Source organism: Ipomoea triloba, chromosome 3 (assembly GCF_003576645.1).
Source record: "Ipomoea triloba cultivar NCNSP0323 chromosome 3, ASM357664v1".
NCBI classification, from domain to species: Eukaryota; Viridiplantae; Streptophyta; class Magnoliopsida; order Solanales; family Convolvulaceae; genus Ipomoea; species Ipomoea triloba.
The window spans coordinates 8,333,373-8,354,502 of record NC_044918.1 but is presented as its reverse complement, the minus strand read 5'-3'; the positions used below and the strand labels follow the sequence as shown (position 1 = coordinate 8,354,502).

The 21,130-nt window shown below is 34.9% G+C and overlaps 3 protein-coding genes across 3 annotated transcripts; 2 read left to right on the top strand and 1 right to left on the bottom strand.

The window, feature by feature from the left end:
* The first annotated feature begins 1,470 nt into the window (after positions 1-1,470).
* On the top strand, positions 1,471-3,683 carry LOC116012385 (cytochrome P450 CYP736A12-like). Its single transcript, XM_031251909.1, has 3 exons — positions 1,471-2,199; positions 2,277-2,618; positions 2,737-3,683. The coding sequence occupies exons 1-3, from the start codon at positions 1,666-1,668 to the stop codon at positions 3,349-3,351; spliced, it is 1,491 nt and encodes a 496-aa protein (XP_031107769.1). The 5' UTR covers positions 1,471-1,665; the 3' UTR covers positions 3,352-3,683.
* A 2,924-nt stretch (positions 3,684-6,607) lies between these two features.
* On the bottom strand, positions 6,608-8,987 carry LOC116012107. Its single transcript, XM_031251575.1, has 2 exons — positions 8,636-8,987; positions 6,608-6,890 (listed from the first exon to the last, which is right to left on the bottom strand). Exons 1-2 carry the CDS (start codon positions 8,717-8,719, stop codon positions 6,663-6,665), a joined length of 312 nt encoding a protein of 103 aa, XP_031107435.1. The 5' UTR covers positions 8,720-8,987; the 3' UTR covers positions 6,608-6,662.
* Positions 8,988-10,930: 1,943 nt separating this feature from the next.
* On the top strand, positions 10,931-20,022 carry LOC116012106 (cytochrome P450 CYP736A12-like). The gene is made up of 3 exons (XM_031251574.1): positions 10,931-11,766; positions 18,749-18,970; positions 19,084-20,022. The coding sequence occupies exons 1-3, from the start codon at positions 11,113-11,115 to the stop codon at positions 19,696-19,698; spliced, it is 1,491 nt and encodes a 496-aa protein (XP_031107434.1). The 5' UTR covers positions 10,931-11,112; the 3' UTR covers positions 19,699-20,022.
* The last annotated feature ends 1,108 nt before the right edge of the window (positions 20,023-21,130 follow it).

Genomic DNA, 21,130 nt, shown 5'->3' with positions numbered 1-21,130 from the left:
GAAGAACCGCCTCTAAACAACTTAGTGGCGGTTGTAAACCGCCTCTAAATAATAAATTAACCGCCTCTAAAAACCTTTTTGGTGTAGTGTATTATTATTATTATTATTATTATTATTATTATTAAACTATTAATTTATAGTTACACCGAAAGGCCTAAACAGTTGAGTCGCAATAGCGATTCTGAAAGTGAAGAGGAAGATGCCCCAAGTAGTACGAGTTCTGATCATGAAATGTAGTCTATGCATGATGATTTTAAACAAATTTGATAAATTCACCGCATTACAAATAACAAAATAATTATATATATATATACTTGATAAAAGAATCATAAAAATATATTAGTACTATCGTTCATTTTACTGTAGTACTAATAATTAATAAAAAAATATTTTATTAATATTTAATAAATAATATTTTATTAAATATTAAATATAATACTTGATTTTTTTTTGAAAACAAAATATAATACTTGATAATATTTAATAAAAAGGGAAAGAAGCCAATTCATTCCTTCTTTCGAAATAAAAGAAATGAGAGGGGAAGGAAGGCAAAGCCATTGCCATCTTCTCAATTAAAAGAAGGGAAATTAGAATTCGCTGTTACCTCGACATCAGCCCCACATACACAAATTCGCATTAGAAAGAGTATATATGCTATACAAGTTACTTAGTCATAAAAAGACCCTTGTATATATAGTGGGCAAATGTTCATTCCCAAACAATGTGGGACAAAAGCTACATAAGCTTCTTTTCCCACCCAAATTCCATCTCAAATGGGTCTACTTTAAGAACCAATTTTCATTCACCCATTATTTATTTTGAGCATATAATATATCAATCTCTACGAAGAACCCGAATCCACATTGACTCGATCCAAATCGAAAATGGACCCCACATATATTTCTACCACAAAATAGCCACTTAAAATGTCATTTTTTAGTACAATTTTCTAACATTCTAAAGCTGCACAAAAAAGTCTTGTCCACCTCAAAACCACACATTTAAAGTAATAATTGGGATTGTGCCATACCAATTGTGTGGTGTGTAATGCTTGCCTGTAGGGATATGAGTGATTATTATTTATTCCAAGGGTGAATTGACAGAGAACCATATATGATGTATGTGGAAGAAGATGCATATGGGAGCCAATGAAAGCTCCGTTTACTACATGTCAAAAATGTCTCTATTTCCATATTCTTTTTTGGTGGGAGTCTCTATTCCAAGGACTGTGCATCTAGTAGATCTAACCGGGAGGTGTTCTCCCCTGAATATTTCATGTGTGTGCGCGTGTGTAGGGTTATGATCCCAAGAGGAAATTAAAAACTAATCTCAGCCGTATATTCAGACAGATCAAATCAAATTTTTTAAAAAAAATTGTGATACCTTTCGTAATTATCCTTTAACTTTTACCATTTTAGAACACTATATTATACATTATATTGTTTGATAACTAAATATGTGATGTGTGTATTTATATTGTAATGCTTAGTTAAGGTGATCGAATGAGAAGTGTTACTTGTTTGTTACGATCCTAAGCTTCTCTGATTTTTTTTTCTCCTTCCTTCGTAGTTCTCTTGGAGTATTCAGTCCTTTCCCTCCAAAAGTATCATAAACATTAGAGTAGTACAGTACACACTGTACCATTATATTCAAGAAAAACTAACCATGGCATGTCTTTGGACAATGCTTGCTGTGTTTGCAGCTTTGTCTCTAATTCAAGGTCTTTTAAAGAAGAAGAAAGCCAAGAAACTGCCACCAGGTCCAAGAGGGCTACCCATTGTGGGACACCTTCACTTGGTTGGTAAAAATCCCCATCAGGATTTGAGCAAGCTAGCCAAGCAGTACGGTCCTATCATGCATTTGCGATTCGGCTTCGTTGACACCATCGTTGCTTCATCTCCTCATGCTGCAAAGCTCTTCCTCAAGACTCATGACCTTGTGTTTGCAAGCAGACCACCTATTGAGGCAGCTAAGTATATGTCTTATAATCAAAAGAGTTTGTCTTTTGGTGAATACGGTCCTTACTGGCGCGACATGCGCAAATTGTGCACACTACAGGTCCTTAGTAATCATAAGGTCAATTCATTTCAAGCCATGAGAAGAGAAGAATTGTGTTATCTTATCGACTCACTCAAGCAATCAGCTCTGAATCGCGTGGCCGTTGATTTGAGTGCTAAAGTTTCTGAATTGAGTGCAGAAATGACTCACTCAAGCAATCAGCTCTGAATCGCGTGGCCGTTGATTTGAGTGCTAAAGTTTCTGAATTGAGTGCAGAAATGAGTTGCAGGATGGTGGTTGGGAAGAAGTACGAGAATACGGACATTGATGAGAGGGGTTTCAAAGGTGTGATTAACGAAGTTATGCAGCTATTAGCAATACCAAATCTTGGGGATTATTTTCCTTATCTTGGTATCCTTGACTTTCAAGGATTGACTAGACGAATGCAAGTCATGGCCAAAGTCATTGATCGGTTCCTTGAGAGGATCCTTGATGAGCATGAACAGATTGGAAGCAGTGATCAGATGACAAAGGATTTTGTATATATCATATTGTCTATCATGAAATCAGGGCAAACTGAGTTTCAATTCACTCGTGATCATGTCAAATCTATTTTGATGGTAATAATTCATTCAATTATTATTATTTTTTTAAATTTTCAAGTATAATAATTGTAAATAATTTTGGTAGTTCTACAATTACTTTTTTTTTTAAAATTAAAAAATTACATTTATGTAGGATATGCTTGCTGGATCAATAGACACTTCATCAAGCGCAATTGATTGGATAATGGCAGAACTCTTGAGAAATCCACAAGTACTGAAGAAAGTTCAACAAGAATTAGGAAGTAAGGTGGGTCTCAATAGGATGGTTGATGAATCTGATTTGGAGGATCTAAACTATTTAGAAATGGTCATGAAAGAATCCTTTAGACTTCATCCTCCGGGGCCATTACTTATCCCTCGTGAGGCAAGGGAGGATTCCACGGTTGATGGATTTCACATACCAAAAAAAGCACGAATCATTGTAAATGTTTGGTCAATTGGACGTGATCCAAATGTGTGGGTTGATCCTGAAAAATTTATCCCAGAGAGGTTTGAAGGTTGCAATATAGACTATCGAGGTAGGAATTTTGAATTCATTCCTTTTAGCTCTGGTAGAAGAAGTTGTCCTGGTTTACAACTTGGAATTACTGTGGTAAGATTGGTGGTAGCGCAACTAGTGCACTGCTTTGATTGGGAACTTCCAAATGGTATGTTACCTAAAGAGTTAGACATGACTGAGAAATTTTCTCTTGTGATGCCTCGTGCCAAGCACTTGATAGCTGTTCCCCACTATCGATTACATATTTAAGCGAATGAGTGTTTAAAAGCTCATTTCTTACTTAAATAAGGAAACACCTAACTTCTAGTGAGGCGGTGAATATGGTCAACTAGCATGGAGCTAAACATCACTCTCTAAATTGTTCTTATTCATAGTTTATACATGTTATGTCTTGTGTAAGATCTAAAAATGTAGTGAATGATAAATAATGGTCTAGTTTCAAGTCACCCAAAATGCAAGGAGAGTGCTTTGCTGAAACACTTATTAAAATATGTCTACTCTATTACTTGTCGAAATTGTTTATATTTTAGGAGTTGTTTGTAATTGGCGTCACTAGTGAATTGATTTTCGGTGGTGGCGTACTTGTAGTTTGTGTATAAGAATGGATATAAGTACTCTTTGTTTATGTTTTGTATGGTGTGGATTGCCGTTTTTAATGTTTTTTATGATAATAGTTCGATTGCGTAGTATGTGCCGGCATATATTTTTTGAATGTGTCCATCATGGTAATGGTGATCACTGTGTATTCATCATAGTGGTGATGATTCTAAGGGTTGTTGGTTGTTGTTATGAATGTATGATTTCATTTTTGTGAGATTTGGCTGAGTGGAATCATGCATGCATGCTATGAGGTTTTTTTTTTTTTTTTTTTTTTTTTTTTTTTTTTTTTTTTTTTTTTTTNTTTTTTTTTTTTTTTTTTTTTTTTTTTTTTTTTTTAATTTTTTATTTGCATTAGAGTGCTAATTATTGTGCATTGTGGGTTGTTCGTTGGGGTTGGTGCGTTTTGGGTTGGATTCCATTAGTTTTGTTTGTACATTGGATTAGTAGTCATAGTGCATCATAGATTTGTGTGAAGTGTAATGGTGGTTATTCGTTCCTGGTCTTTATGATTGGAGGAAGGGTTAGTAGTTATGATTATAGGGTGTGACCATATGTAGTAGTTTGTGTATTTTGGTGGGAAGTTTAGTGCATTCATTTGGTATATGTACTGCATGACCGATTGGCTTTATTTTCCATGGGGGCTGGATTGGGTGTTTTAGGTTGGTGTGTTGCAATTATAGTTAATGTTGTAATTGTGTCTTTTTGTGTGTTTTTCCAGCATTGAGTTTGAGTTTTTTTTTTTTTTTTGCTATTTGGGAAGAATCATGTGGTATGACTTATAATGTTGAAGGAAGTGGTTATAATTTAGAGATATCCCTTGGGTTGATTAAGTATTGCGCCATGGAGTGTGATGACGACTTGCAACCTTATGTGTGGCAACTATTTGATTTCTTGGATGATAGTGTATGTTCAGCTTTATAAACAACACATGTTGCGGTTACGGGGTTTGCTTACATGCATAACACATTTAGGAAGAGTATGAATGGTGTTATTGTATTGAAATATAGTGTACGTAGTCAGGAGGGATTTTAAAATGCATCTTTGGATACTTGAGCGTTGTCTGTAGTTGATGATCTTTGTTTTTCTTCTCATAAGAGACTCAGGGTATCAAATATGTTTGGGTGTAAAGCTAAAGTGGTGCTTAAGCTTGGGGTGCATGGAGGTTACTGATATAGCTGTGGAGAGCACAAGTGTTTTTCCATTTTCTCGAGATTGGGGGTTATATATAGAATGTAATATGTAATTACAAGCAACTATAGAGTAGTAGTAAGGAAATCAACAAGGAGCTAAGCAATCAACAACAAATAGTGAGCAACGATAACTAACAATATAAGACAAACACATATACACAAAGATAAATATGACGTAAGGAAAGAGTTAATACCAACCAAGGTCTTCCAAATATGGTGGTTTTGCCACATTTAGTCCTAAACTTTCTATTTAACCAGTCTCCGAATTTCAAAATCTTACCTTCTGATGTTCTTCTATTTACCGTGATAGGGATCCGGATAAAATCCCGCTCTGCTTCTCCCGGTCTACCGATCTGATTTCGGCTACTGGTGCTTTCTTCCCTAAGTACCTCGCCCGGTTTACCGGTCCGCATAGGCCGACTGTATTGGCACCCCACCCCTTAGCAAGCGTCCCATTTGGCCAATAGCCCCAGCCTATCGGGGAATCACATCTAGCTTCATTGCGTAGGGCCGTCGTGCATGCCAGTGCATGCTTGACACATGTAACGCATGCTGTAAGGTCGGGACACTTCCCGAGGCCGCTTATAAAAGGCGCATTTATTGATAGTGAGTGGACTTTTGGCTGTTTCTATCTCCTGAATTGTCAAAGAGACCGGGAACCTCTGACCCACTGTCTCGTAGACCCGTTTCGTATAGGGTATTTCTACTTGTACCCGTTTGAGTATTAATACAAAGTATTTCATTCGTATCTCCGTATATTACTTTATCATACCGCATGTAAAATATAGGTGTAAAAGCATCCCTTTTCTTTGTTGATTCATTTTTAAGGCAAAAAACACATATTTAGACTATTTTTTCTCATTCATCGTAGAGACACATATTTAATTTCTTGTATATGAAACCCTAAATAAGTTTTCCAAACAAAATTCATCTTCTTCAAGAAACCTCATATATGGCCAATAATGTCATCTTCTTCAAGTAGTACAAGGGGGACATATAATTTTGGGGACTCCATAGACATTCGAGAGTGTTAATGTGGGAATCAACTAGTTATTCAAACTTCTTGGATAGATCGCAATCCTAGTAGGAGGTTTTGGAAATGTTCTGAATCACCAGTCAGTGAATTTTTATATTAATTTTTAGTATATTTTTAGCATCAGTGTTCTAAATCACTATTTATTTTTTTCGTTGAATTGAATTACAATTTTTTTTGGGGTTTTAGGGAAGGAACAATTGTGGTTTCTTGATTTCCTTTTAGACTATAATCAATGGACATGCGGTGCCTGGTAACAAGTACTAGTAGGGTCGTAGGGATCAATTCATTATTTTCATTTTCAATGACCGTCATTCCGCCCTTTTTCGGTACAACATGAATGGGACTAACCCATTTGCAATCCGAAATAGGGTAGATGATGTCGGCCTCAAGCAATTTCATGATTTCCTTTTTTACCACATCTTTTAGATTGGGGTTCAACCTCCTAAGAGGCTTCAAGATGGGCTTGGCATTGTCCTCAAGGTAAATTCTATGCATACAATACTTTGGGTTAATGCCAATGAGATCCCCAATTGAATACCCAATCACCCTTCTATGTCTTTTTAGCACATGAAGCAATTTTTTCATTTCATAATTTTTCAAAGAAGCATTAACAATCATGGGAAATGAAGACTTAGAGTCAAGAAATTCATACCAAAGATTGGAAGGCAAGGGCTTGAGTTCTACCTTGGGAGATGGTTCCTCCCCAATTGATTCAAATGTGGCATGGGGCTCTTCTATTTCCTCCTCCAAAGTACATATAGTTCTTCAATTTCCTCCCATCGGGCCATCCTCACTTCATCAACGCACCCTTCCATCACCTCCACCATATTGGACTCATCCACATAGGAAGGTTGGTGTTTGGCCATTTTAAATATATCGAAATCAATCTTGTGCTCGGCAACCTCCATTACAAGCTTGCCTCTTTTCACATCTATGATGGCTTCGGCAGTAGCTAGAAAGGCCTACCAAGGATAATGGGGACATTGACATCCTCTTCAATATCTTGAATCACGAAGTCTCCCGGAATGAAATATTGGTCAATCATGACCGGGATATCTCTAGCACACAAACATATATGCAATTTCCCTAATTTATATTGTCATTCAATTTATTGTTTTTAACAAGACTTCATTAACTTAACTTGCAGGGGACACCACTAAATTTTTGGATTAAACATGTGCTTTATTTTATTTTACAAATGTATATTAAATATGTTGAATTGTATTAATTTAAAATTGAAATTTATCGTACAAGTTTTAGCGTTACTATCTTATCTTTAACTCACAATAATAATTATTGCACAAGTATGACAAAATAATTAAAAAAGCATACAACTAATCAATTAACCATAATCATTAATTAATCATTAATAGCTAATCATTCTAATAACTAACTAATCATTGAAACCTAGTTAGTTATATCATTAGAGTAATCATCAACATCCGTAAAAAATAATACAAGCTAACATTTCTTACTAATCATTTAAAGCTACATGATCATTATACTAATCATTACCTTTTTTACTAATCATTTAAAGATACATGATCATTACACTAATCATTACCTTTTTTACTAATCATTTAAAGCTAATGATTGCCTGAGTGAAAAAAATATTAAAAGATAACACTCCTCATGAAGAGGAGGTGTTAGCTTTTTACTACAACACCACATCTACACCCGTGTTTGCATGTTTTGCCCGATTTTTTTTTTCCACAACATTTTGGAATCCAATTCAAAATAGCTTGTCCAGCCGTGTAATGATTCCATCTAATGAAGACAACCAAAAGCAAATGTCATCGGCGCCAACTGCCCTTAGCCACGACGTCGCCCGTCGTCCATTGCCAACTACTTCAAGTCTCATCGTCGCTCGGAAAGCGTGAACGAAACAGACAAGGGAAAACCTAGCAGCAGCCATGGATGGACGATGAAGCTGAGTGAAGTAGCGGCGAACAGAGCCAGCAGGACCTAGCGTCACCGGAAGGAGGAGAGGGCAATGACGTCATCGTCGGGAAAGCCTAGCGCCACCATCGCCTGACCTCCACGCAACACCAACACCGCCGCCGTCAGCTCGCCTCAACCTCGTCGCGAACCAGTCCGGCGAAGATCTGCAGAACACGACGTTCCTTGAGGTTGTGCCTTCGCCGCCATCCTACGTCGCAATGTCTCGTCTCCCCTTCGTCGTCAGCGACCGCCGACAAATCTTATGCTAATTGTGGCTACCAAAACAAAATTGGCGCACCGGCAGCGTCCAAAACCAGCCAAAATCCGGCAAAAAAAAACCGACGTCGCGTAGTTCGAAACGGAGGATACTTGTTATGTGCTTAATGTTGAATTGATTTTCAGTCATTCAAAACCACCACAATTAATTCTACCGTATAAGAATCAATTACAAATAATTCATCTAACTTTCAAAATATACATAACAGTTTGCTTAATTATATAAAAACCAAATAGATATATTATGTTGGCATATCTTGAAGAATTAAAAGATTGTAATTGAAAGCTAGGTAGATGAACATATACAAAAACTTAACGTATATGAAAACTTAATGTTGAGATCAACCAAACAGGGATTATAAAAGATCTGATACCAAATGTAACTTAATGTTGATTTTAAGCATAACAATCAACCAAGCAGGGATTATAAAAGATATGATATCAAATGTTAGATAAAATAATCTAATCATACAGAATAATCTAACCTGACCTCGTAATAGCGAAAGCGGAAGTAGTGTTGATCTCCAGTCACAGTTGATATGTGATGCCTCTTGAACGGTAGACCGCTAAACATATTTGGCTCATACTTGACCCATTTGCTACTTCCATTTGAAGAAACTCAGAACCAATCAACGAATCCCTACAACTTGCTATCACTGAGTGATAGAGAACTCCTGTGAGCATATGAGAAAAAAAGAAGAGATGGAGTGGTTGCTAATTTTCCCTAAATAATGATATGGGGTTGAGTGATAGAATAGTTGGAGAAAGAAGAAAGACAACAAGAAATGGGACATAATGGAAAAGTTATAAATTTTATAAAAATCGCAATGGTTGAGAATATTGAGGACCTCGCCGTCAGAACTTGAGTGCTCACTCCCTGGGACCAAAGCTCGTTGTCAAACGCTGATGATTTGGACAGAAGAAAGAATGGCGATGGAGAAGAAAGAGAAGGGAAGAAGCAAATTATAAAAATATATACCCTCATTATTTTACCTATTAATATTTTTCGATGAGTTTTGACCGGTGATTTTGTTGAAGTGCTAAATTGATAAAAATTGAATAGTTAAAAAAGGTACTGAATTGACAATTTTAAAAGTTATGGATTAAAACTAACAAAAAATGGTCACAAGACCAAAAATAAAATTAACTCTAACTGTAAAAATGTTGTGCCTTGTGTAAGATCTAAATAAAGCTTTGAATGCTAAAGAATGGTCCAGTTCCCAATCATCGAAAATGCAAGCAAGGAGAGAGCTTTGTTGAAACGCTTCTGAAAATATGTGTACTGTGATCATGTATGTTTGCTCTATATAAACCTCTATACAAACAAAAGCTCTGCAAGTCGTCCACAACCATTAATTTCTTTTTGTTTTTTTTGTTTTTTTTTTTGGAATCATTTCTTTTTTGTTAAATTTGCTCTATATAAACCTCTATACAAACAAAAGCTCTGCAAGTCGTCCACAACCATATTTTTTTGTTTTGTTTTTTGGAATCATTTCTTTTTGTCATTTAGATTAACCAATTTGGTGAGCTGGAGCACAAAAGGCAAAGGGATTAATTTGAGTTGTGCGAAACACACTTTCTTTAAAATCTTACTTTGCTACCTCTTTTTGGTGTTAGGAGCGTTATAATCCAAATTTTTCTAAAATGGACTTGTATATATAGTGTTGCAAATCTACTTCTTTTTCCAATGTGGGACAAGTGTTTTTTCCAAGCCTTTTCACCTTCATATTCCAATTCAAATGAGTTTACTTTGAGAATCAAATTTTCATTAATTCATTATCCGTTTTGAGCGTACAATATATCGATCTCTTGGTCTCATTACGAAAAACCCGAATCCATTTTGATTCGACCCAAACCGAAAATGAACCACACATATTTGTACTACAAAATAGCCACTTAAATGTCATTTTATTATATTTTTCCAACATTTTGTAAATAAATGCCATGGCCAGGAGCTTTTGCACTAGTTTTCAAAAATGATTTCCTGTAAATACATTTATGAGAGAACTGCATATAAATCTTATGTTCTAAATGGCAATAGGTTATAGTATAATAGTAACCTGCAGGTCAAAAATTGTTGTGTATATAGTCTCAACTCTTACCAGGTTCAAAAAGATTAATGGAAAAATGTCTTGTATTCTACATTCCTATGAATGCTAAAACATGATGTTGCGGGCTGGGACTAGATGCGATTCAACATAATCCCCTTCATTAGTGCTGACCTGGCATTTTTTTTTTTAAAGTTCAAAAAAGTTCAAATTAGTTATAAGTATTGGTTGTTGTTTATTAAATTGCTTTAATTTGCATAACTGCATGCAAATCCAAATTGAAAATGAGACTAGTAAATTTTGTTCTTGCCAACCATTTATTACTTAAGGGCCAACTAAATTATGTTGTAGGCGAGATTAGTAAATAATCTAACTTCAATTCCCATATATGGTAGTGGATTACCCATAGTTTTGTTGGTGGGAATGTGAAATTACATCCTCCTGCAATCTCTGTGGAAAGATTACTTTCATGCAATAAATAGCATAGAATGTGAAATTACATCCTCCTCCTGCAAAAGTTTATGGCATCACATGACCTTGTCTCTTCCAAAACTCCTGCAAATGTAGGCCAGCTTTGATTTTTGATTGCTGGTAATATGTGGCCACTATTTTCAAGCATGTGCATCATTATGATCATGCTTTTCAGAATTCAAAATGCATTTTATACTATAAAACAAACATGCCGAGGTTGTTAACATACATAAAGAAACAAAATATTTGAAGAGCTGAGGGGGAAATTAAAGGGGATTGTGCCATACCAATTGTGTGATGTGTAATGCTTCCTAAGCTTCTCTGATTTTCTTTTCTACTTCCTTTGTAGTTCTCTTGGAGTATTCAGTCCTTACCCTCCAAAAGTATCATACACATTACAGTAGTACAGTACACACTGTGCCATTATTATATTCAAGAAAAACTAACCATGGCATGGCTTTGGACAATGCTTGCTGTGTTTGCAGCTTTGTCTATCATTCATGGTCTTTTGAAGAAGAAGAAAGCCAAGAAACTGCCACCAGGTCCAAGAGGACTTCCCATTTTGGGACACCTTCACTTGCTGGGTAAAAATCCCCATCAGCATTTGAGCAAGCTAGCCAAACAGTATGGTCCTATCATGCATTTGCGGTTAGGCTTCGTTGACACCATCGTTGCTTCATCTCCTCATGCTGCACAGCTCTTCCTCAAGACTCATGACCTTGTCTTTGCAAGCAGACCACCTATTGAGGCAGCTAAGTATATGTCTTATAATCAAAAGAGTATGTGTTTTAGCCAATACGGTCCTTACTGGCGCAACATGCGCAAATTGTGCACACTACAGGTCCTTAGTAATTATAAGGTCAATTCATTTCGAGCCATGAGAAGAGAAGAATTGCGTTATCTTATCGACTCACTCAAGCAATCAGCTCTGAATTGCGTGGCCGTTGATTTGAGTGCTAAAGTTTCTGAATTGAGTGCAGAAATGAGTTGCAGGATGGTGGTTGGGAAGAAGTACGAGAATACGGACATTGATGAGAGGGGTTTCAAAGGTGTGATTAATGAAGTTATGCAGCTATTAGCTATACCAAATCTTGGGGATTATTTTGTTAGATATAAATAATCTAACTAAACAGAATAGTATACGAGTAACCTGACCTCGTAATAGCGGAAGCTGAATCATTGTTGATCTCCATCCACAGTTGATGTAATGTCTCTTTAACGGTAGACCGTCAGCCATATTTGTCTCATACTTGGTGTACTGGTGTCTACTGAGCAGTATGAGTACCGTGAACTGTATGTGCTATACAATGCTTATCCTGTATCCCATCAATACAGATTTATATAGGCATAGAGTCTGGTTGAATACAACTACTAGTTGTTTAGTCCAACCAAACCACTTAATAAACCTAGTTAACTTGCACCACTTAATTAAGGCCCTAATATATAATATATAATATATATATTATTAGGGAAAATCTTACATTCTCCCACTTGGTGCAAGTACTAGCACAACCCTCATCAAAGAACAAAACACACGAATCATAGTGATAAGTCCTCTATTTTGCAGAGTAATATCCATTATGGTCACATGCATTTCAATTCTCTAACTTAGGCCCCTCATGAACAAACCCAATGTTTATTCTCGGTATAACTTAAGAGATGTTTCTCAAAATATATTATGTGCACAACTGAAGAGAGAAACCATCCAAATATTTGTACAAAAGAGTACACTGTATGATCTCTAAAATCCTTAAAAGCATGCTTCAAATAGAGATCTCTTAATGTTAGCATAATGCTAACTGTATTCCGTGACTTCTAAACTTGAACACTACCTCTAACAGCTAAGAGCTCGGAGTTGACACGTCTGTCACTCCCACTCATTAAAATAGCCAAAAGATAGTTAAGTCACAGAATCATTCCAATAACTTAGAGAACAAACCAAAACCTCTAAGTCCATAAATTTGTAATGTTAACATACACCATAACTTCCCAAATAATCACAATATCCACTTTAATTGAATATTTATGAGTCTTACTTTTATGTCTCGCAAAATTGTCTTGAGCCTTAAATACCAAAATGGCCCAGGATCAATTTTGAAGAAACTAAAGACTCTTAAATGCTAAAGAATGACAGTGCACCACAAGTTAGATGATTTTGTTCTAATAAATTCATTAATATTGGTACAACATTTTCATAAATATGCTGCACAACCAGATGTCCAATAATTTGAACTTATGAATTTATATGAACAAATTCAAGATTAATACTTGTGGAATCTTTTGGACTACTTATTGTTTGACATACAATCCAATTTGCATTGGGAAGTATGAAGACAATAGTTAAATCCATAATCTTTAGTGGAGTATCTTAATGATCTTTTCCTTAATGATCACTCCCACTGTTCTTTAGCAAAATTAATGATATACATACTCATAATTGATTTGACCAACTAATAAATGAGGATAGAGTTCCCCACCATTAGTTGGGCATACTGAATAATCAATATTTGGTTCCAATAAAAGTCCAACTAAATAATGAAGATAAAATTCCCCACCATAGTTGGATATACTAAAAAACAAAAATACACCTTCCAAAACCAAGTTTGAATTTGGCTTAAAAGATACATTTTATTTTTGGAATCCAAAAGAAGTATATCATATCACGTAACTTACTATAGTTAGACCAAAGAACCAAGTAAACTTTCGTGGAATAATTAATAAAAGTGCTAAATTTTGGGAAGTAACTGAATACATGTTTTGCCAATGCAAACCATGAAACTTAGAATTTATAATTGAACTAAATTTATAAATTCTAAGAAATTGTGATAAAATTATTATCTGGGTTTAGGGATTTATTGACATAAAAACTTGCCTGTGGGCTGAAGTTTTAATTCTATTAAATCCAATTAAGAAACCCTTTATGATAATGGTTTATCTCAATTATCAAATAGTCAGAAAAATCTAGAGACATAAAACTTGCCTGTGGGCTAAAGTCTTACTCAATTAGATCCAACTGAAAATTTTTATTTATGATGAAACAATTTATCAAATGAGTTGAAGAATCAAGTGACATAAAACTTGCCTGTGGGCTAAAGTTTTAATTCAATAAGATTCATTACAACCATTATGATAAAAATAACTTAAAAGAAATCAAGTTCCTTTTCCTTAACCCTTGTGGGCACTTCAAGAAATATGATCCCAAGTTTACATCATAAAATTAATCTTCATGATAGAATTAGAAATTATTTACAAATAGCCATAAAGTAAATAAATTGATTTACTTCTATCATCACTGATAAAACTACTAACTACATTCCGATACATAATTGCCTGTGGGCTAAATTATGATCGTAGTATAGTATTTCATCCTAATTAATTATACAAATATAACGAAATTGCCTGTGGGCTAAATTCCATCATATTAGATACAATTAATCACAACTTATATGTCTAAAACTTTATGTGATCAGGATAAACTGCTTAATATATAATTTTAACTGATTAAGGATGCTGTGGCTACTCCCCAACCAAATTAAAATTATAAGATCATTAGACATTTATCAATTCCTTGCGTAATCTTTATGTGATCAAGATAAAGATATATATAATTTAATCTGATTAAGGATGCTGTGGCTACTCCCCAACCAAATTAAAATTATAATATCATAACTTAATAATCTTTGGAAATTGAATAAGCTGTAGTTATTCTTTTAAGTAACCAAGATTGAAACTTTAAGACTTCAGTAAATTAAAGATGCTATAGCTATTCTTTAATGAACCGAAATCAAATCACATTTGCAAGGAATACTTAAAATTTTGACAGATTATACCAAATCATGATGGGAGATTCCAAATGTATATACCCCAGGAAAGTTTGTAAAACAAAACCTCACTAAAGACCAACTCTTTAGATAATATCAGTTTAAGGAGACTACTGGCCAAGATGTTCTTAAGTCATGGCCATAAAACTAGTATGCCTCCCTGATTCATATACACAAAATGTATAACTGTTTGGGGTATAAACAAAACTGTAGGGTATAATCCGAAATTTAATAGTTCACTTATGAATAAATCTTTAAAAAAAAAAAATGGTGAACTAAATTAACGGTCCGAATGTGCTTAAATTCAGGCACTACCGTAACTAAAGTTTATGCATAAGTCCAACTTAATAAGGAACTAATATAATTCCAACATAAATGTATGCATTACTGAAGGCATAATAATAAAATTGCATAATTTAAAACCAGAATATTATGCAGTGGACAAATTAATATGCATAAAATTAAGCATTAAACTCATATATTCTAAACAAATTGCGTAACTTAATGCAATTTTAATATGAGCTTCCAAAGTATAAACTTAATATTCAAACTCTAATGAGTCCAATCCAAAGGGACCCAAATTAATGAATGTATACTTTGAAATTTTTAAACTTTAAGCCCATGACAAAATGTCTTAATGCATCACACTTAATTTATGAGAAATAGACCGAATTTACAAATTCTAACAATATCTATTAATAAAAAAATAAATAAATATTGTCATTTGTAAAATAAAATCTCACAAATCCAAATTGCATAATTAAACTTAATATTATGCGTTTAATGTGATTGAACGCATAAAACTATCTGGAAGAGTATGAATCAACTAGAGGATATGAATTTATACCAAATATTCATTATTCATACTAGCCAAATATGGGCAGAAAGAACTAAAATCATAATTCGAAAACTAAATGAATTATGGTATAAATGGCAATAGTCAATTGCCTAGCAAATATGTTTTTCCAAAATTACTGAATTGATTCAAAAATCACTCTCCATAACTCAATTAATAATATTATTATCATTAATGGCAAAATTGCAAATAATCCAAAAAAGCAATAAAATAGCCATAATAATATTATTAAATGGAGACTAGATGAGGAAAAACAATGGTTATAACCGCTAACTTTAGAGACATTTTCGGATATAATTTTGAAAACTTGATAAAATTAAGTCCGAAAAACATTAATGTCAAGAAAATGATAATATTCATAATATTTTCTTAACTGAAACATTCTCACATAAACTTAATTGGAAATAATTCCGGAGTCATAACTGAATACCATATTAATATTAATGGTATCATTAATTAAAATATTTAATGGTAATAAACAACATTATAATCACCATCAATATTTAACAATGAAAACCAAATTATGGTAATACACCTTCTTAATGTTTCCATATTTGTAAAGATAAAATATGTGACTAGTCCAAATTAGCGGTTAACTGTAGTCGTAGCATTAATTACCAATTAATAATAAAAGATAATTAATGACATACCTTAATGATGCAAACCGCATCTTTCCATTGCGCTAGCAACGATGACGATCCATAAGAGAAAAAAAAAATTTCATAATTTTCCACATCTTCATTGTTGGTGTCAGTAACCTCAATGCAGCGTCCAATGGTATGTGAAAGATTTGTTGGTAGGACTTAAATACCAACATTAATAGTCATGTAATAAAACAGAGTGTCATGGATAATCTTACCAATGTACCAAATATGGCAGATTACCATGAAACAATAATTATTATGAAAGGTAATAAATGAGATTAGCCCCTAAACTTGATAACAGTAATTAATAATGCCAATTAATAACTAAAACAAAGGCAAAACTGTAATTAAGGGATGTCATACACTAATCTCAATTTACAACATAATAATTAACATGACTATTATAATACTTTAAAATTGAAGAATTAATATTATTATTAAGGCCCTGAAAACCATAACCAACTTAAACAATAGTTATAATTCTTAATGGCCAAAATAATAATTAAATTCTTAAATCCTTTATGGCTCAAAACCAGGCCAAAACAATAATTATAGCACTTATATGCTCAAATTAGACCTATAATTCTTAATGGTCCAAGTGAGCTATAACATGGATGAAAAATGATCTGCTATTGAAATAGACCAAACCTAATATTATTACCAACGATAAATACCATTAATAAAATATGGTAGTTAGTAATAATGAGAACTGAATAACCATGTTATACAAACCCAAAGGGAGCTATAATTATTATTAAAAATATCAATCAATAATGGTAAGATCCATACTTTAATGACCCAAGATAGGTCCAAATTAGCTTGTTAAAAAAAAAATAGGTTTCAAAGCCCCAAATCAAATATAGGACTACAATATGCCCAAGATTTGATGGAAAACCCAAACAAGCTATCTTAATAGGCCATAATGACTTAAATTGACCGAAGGATCCAAAATTGAATGATATGTCCTATGAGTTAATAATATGCTAAATTCAGCCTTAATGCATGCTTTAATGAATGTATAATTGAAATAATAATAAAATATTTGACAAATATACATAGCATGCTTGAATTTGCATATTAATGTATTATTAACCCATATATCCTTAAATAAATTGCAATACTTTAGGCAATTTTAATATAACCTTAATATTAAATTAAATTTCAAATAGAAAATTAAGACTTAATATTTGCCTCAAATTGAATTATAATTTAATAATGAATTAAGGAGGATTTAAATTGAGAGGAAGGCCAAATATGATGAAGGGGAAAAACTGAATTAAGCCCAAAATATCATAACAGGCCCATTGTTTTCTTTTTAATATTGGATCAGGTCAGCCCAAATTAAATTATAGCCCATATCCCTCATCATCTTCCACATTAATCAACCCTAGAGCAGCGCAGCAGCCTGGACTCCCTGGAGGTCGACGACGTTGAGAGAGGCAGTGGCGAACGGAAGCAACAGGCCACGGCGTCGCCGGAAAGAGGAGAGGGCAGTGGCGTCGTCACCGGGACAGCCCAGCTCTGCCATCGCCGTCTGACCTCCACGCAAGGGACAGCCCAGCTCTGCCATCGCCGTCTGACCTCCACGCAACACCAACACCGGTCGCCGTCCAGCCGTCTGACCTCCACGCAACACCAACACCGGTCGCCGTCCACCCGCCTCTACCGCGTCGCGAACCAACACCGGTCGCCGTCCACCCGCCTCTACCGCGTCGCGAACCAGTCCGGCGAAGATCTGCAGAACACGACGTTCCTTAAGGTCGTGCCTTCGCCGCAAAGCCTCGTCTCCCCTTCGTCGTCAGTGATCGCCGGCAAGTCTCGTGATGGTGGCTCCCGGAAAAACGCACCGACAGCTCGCCAAAACCAGTCATAAACCGGCCAAAATCCGGCCAAAATAAACCGACGTCACGGGATAATTAGATAATTATTGTGTGCTTAATGTTGAATTGATTTTCATAATTCAAAAACAACCACAATTAATTCTACCGTATAAGAATCAATTACAAATAATTCATCTAAATTTCAAAATATACACAACAGTTTGCTTAATTATATCAAAAACAAATAGATATATTCTGTATGCATACCTTGAAGAAATTAAAACGAATGTAATTGAAATCAAAATATATACAAAACTTGATGTATATAAAAAACTTAATTGATTTTAGGCATAACAACCAACGGGGCAGAGATTATAAAGGCTCTGATACCAAATGTTAGATATAAATAATCTAACTAAACAGAATAGTATACGAGTAACCTGACCTCGTAATAGCGGAAGCTGAATCATTGTTGATCTCCATCCACAGTTGATGTAATGTCTCTTTAACGGTAGACCGTCAGCCATATTTGTCTCATACTTGACTCAGAACCCTAGATGGTGTACTGGTGTCTACTGAGCAGTATGAGTACCGTGAACTGTATGTGCTATACAATGCTTATCCTGTATCCCATCAATACAGATTTAACCCTAGATGGTGTACTGGTGTCTACTGAGCAGTATCCCATCAATACAGATTTAACCCTAGATGGTGTACTGGTGTCTACTGAGCAGTATGAGTACCGTGAACTGTATGTGCTATACAATGCTTATCCTGTATCCCATCAATACAGATTTATATAGGCATAGAGTCTGGTTGAATACAACTACTAGTTGTTTAGTCCAACCAAACCACTTAATAAACCTAGTTAACTTGCACCACTTAATTTAGGCCCTAATATATAATATATAATATATATATTATTAGGGAAAATCTTACATATTTTCCTTATCTTGGTATCCTTGACTTTCAAGGATTGACTAGACGAATGAAGGTCATGGCCAAAGTCATTGATCGGTTCCTTGAGAGGATCCTTGATGAGCATGAACAGATTGGATGCAGTGATCAGGTGACAAAGGATTTTGTAGATATCATATCGTCCATCATGAAGTCTGGGGAAACTGAGTTTCAATTCACTCTTGAACATGTCAAAGCTGTTTTGATGGTAATAATTCATTCAATTATTTTTTTTTATTTTTTATTTTCAAGTATAATAATTGTAAATAATTTTGTCAGTTCTATAATTATTTTTTAAAATTAAAAATTGCATTTATGTAGGATATGCTTGCTAGATCAATAGACACTACATCGTGTGCAATTGATTGGATAATGGTAGAACTCTTGAGAAATCCACAAGTATTGAAGAAAGTTCAACAAGAATTAGAAAGTAATGTAGGTCTGGATAGGTTGGTTGATGAATCAGATTTGGATGATCTAAACTATTTAGAAATGGTCATGAAAGAATCCTTTAGACTTCATCCTCCGGGGCCATTACTTATCCCTCATGAGGCAAGAGAGGATTCCACAATTGATGGCTTTCACATACCAAAAAAAGCACGAATCATTGTAAATGTTTGGTCAATTGGACGTGATCCAAATGTGTGGGTTGATCCTGAGAAATTCATCCCAGAGAGGTTTGAAGGTTGCAATATAGACTATCGAGGTAGGAATTTTGAATTCATTCCTTTTAGCTCTGGTAGAAGAAGTTGTCCTGGTTTACAACTTGCAATTACTATGGTAAGAATGGTGGTAGCACAACTAGTGCACTGCTTTGATTGGGAACTCCCAAATGGTATGTCAGCTAAAGAGTTAGACATGACTGAGGAATTTGGTCTTGTGATGCCTCGTGCCAAACACTTGATAGCTGTTCCTCACTGTCGGTTACATATTTAAGCGGATGAGTGTTTAAAAGCTCATTTCTTTACATAAATAAGGAAACACCAAACTTCTAGTAAGGCGGTGAATATCGTCGACTAGCATGGAGCTAAACGTCACTCTCTAAATTGTTCTTATTCATAGTTTATACATGTTGTGTCTGGTGTAAGATCTAAATAAAGTAGTGAATGATAAATAATGGTTAGTTTCAAGTCATCCAAAATGTAAGGAGAGTGCTTTGTTGGAACACTTCTTAAAATATGTTACTCTATTACTTGTGGAAATTGTTTGTATTTTAGGAGTTGTTTGTAATTGGCGTCGGTAGTGAATTGATTTTCGGTGGTGGCGTGCTTGTAGTTTGTTTGTAAAAATGGATACAAGTTGATGAGTTGTAGTTTTCGCGGTGGATGGAAAGTAATAGGTGGTAAAACGGAAAGATTTCCGAGTATCGTTCTCAAAGGATGGTAAGGAGGGAATTCAAGCGGTAAGGGGATTAAGCACAAGAGTGTTTAGTGTTTGAAAGCTAACCCAAACATAGTAAGAAAGGTGCATGAACCATAATGAAAATAAGGAACAAACAATGGAAACAAACAATGGGGAAGGAGGATTTGGATCTTGCAACTCATATAGGTATCCTTGATTTCCTAAGATATTAGGCTACCAACACTTAGATAATGAAAATGAGATAAGGTCACCAACACCACCGCCACTCTCGTGGTCAATGGACTCACTCCTTAGACCGTAATGTCATCCTTGTGATCACTAGGCTAGGAGAGGCATTTTGTCAAACACGTTATGTGCCTCTTATCTTCCACTTCTCCCTTTTCTCAAAGGTGAGAGGGAAATGTGCTAGGCTAGGCTAAGGAGTAACTCTACTCTCATAGATGAGACTCCTTCTCCAAACACCTCTCATATAGGTTGATCACCCCTACACAAGAGTCAAAGTGGATCACCACTCACACAATCAAACTCATAATCAAGCAATTGCAAAACCTAATTGATCAATTCAAAGCTCAAGAATATCCATACAACATTGCTCAATCCAAATCCACAAAGATCTATCTAATCATACTTGGAATTGAAATAGCAAAAGGTAAAAGTAATGACAAGAAATTAAAAGGAAGACTTAGCTAGGAATTGAACTTTGAATTTGAACTTGAACTTGAAATTGAACTTTAATCTTGAACTTGAATGTAGATCACAATCTTGCACCAATGGAATTCTTCTCTAATTCTAATCTAAACTAAGAATTGCAATGTGGAGTGATTTGGGAGAGTTCTCTCTAGGCTAATCCTAGAGGGAGAAAGTCTAAAATGATCTAAAACTGAAGTGTGATGGATCCCCTGCAAAATGGCTCCATTCCCCTTTTAAATCTCGCCCAACTGCTGAAATTTCCGCGATGGACGCACGGCTGGACGCGCGTCCACTGCGCGTCCAGCGTGCCTTTTGC

Bases quoted from the DNA above. Each gene is read 5' to 3' on its own strand.
- LOC116012107 (XM_031251575.1), bottom strand. From the start codon at position 8,719: ATGTTTAGCGGTCTACCGTTCAAGAGGCATCACATATCAACTGTGACT. The intron at 6,891-8,635 runs GTCAGGTTAGAT...TATCCTTGGTAG, and splicing joins TCCGCTTTCGCTATTACGAG to GCCTTTCTAGCTACTGCCGA.
- LOC116012385 (XM_031251909.1), top strand. From the start codon at position 1,666: ATGGCATGTCTTTGGACAATGCTTGCTGTGTTTGCAGCTTTGTCTCTA. The intron at 2,200-2,276 runs ATGACTCACTCA...TTGAGTGCAGAA, and splicing joins TTTCTGAATTGAGTGCAGAA to ATGAGTTGCAGGATGGTGGT. The intron at 2,619-2,736 runs GTAATAATTCAT...ACATTTATGTAG, and splicing joins ATGTCAAATCTATTTTGATG to GATATGCTTGCTGGATCAAT.
- LOC116012106 (XM_031251574.1), top strand. From the start codon at position 11,113: ATGGCATGGCTTTGGACAATGCTTGCTGTGTTTGCAGCTTTGTCTATC. The intron at 11,767-18,748 runs TTTGTTAGATAT...AATCTTACATAT, and splicing joins TACCAAATCTTGGGGATTAT to TTTCCTTATCTTGGTATCCT. The intron at 18,971-19,083 runs GTAATAATTCAT...GCATTTATGTAG, and splicing joins ATGTCAAAGCTGTTTTGATG to GATATGCTTGCTAGATCAAT.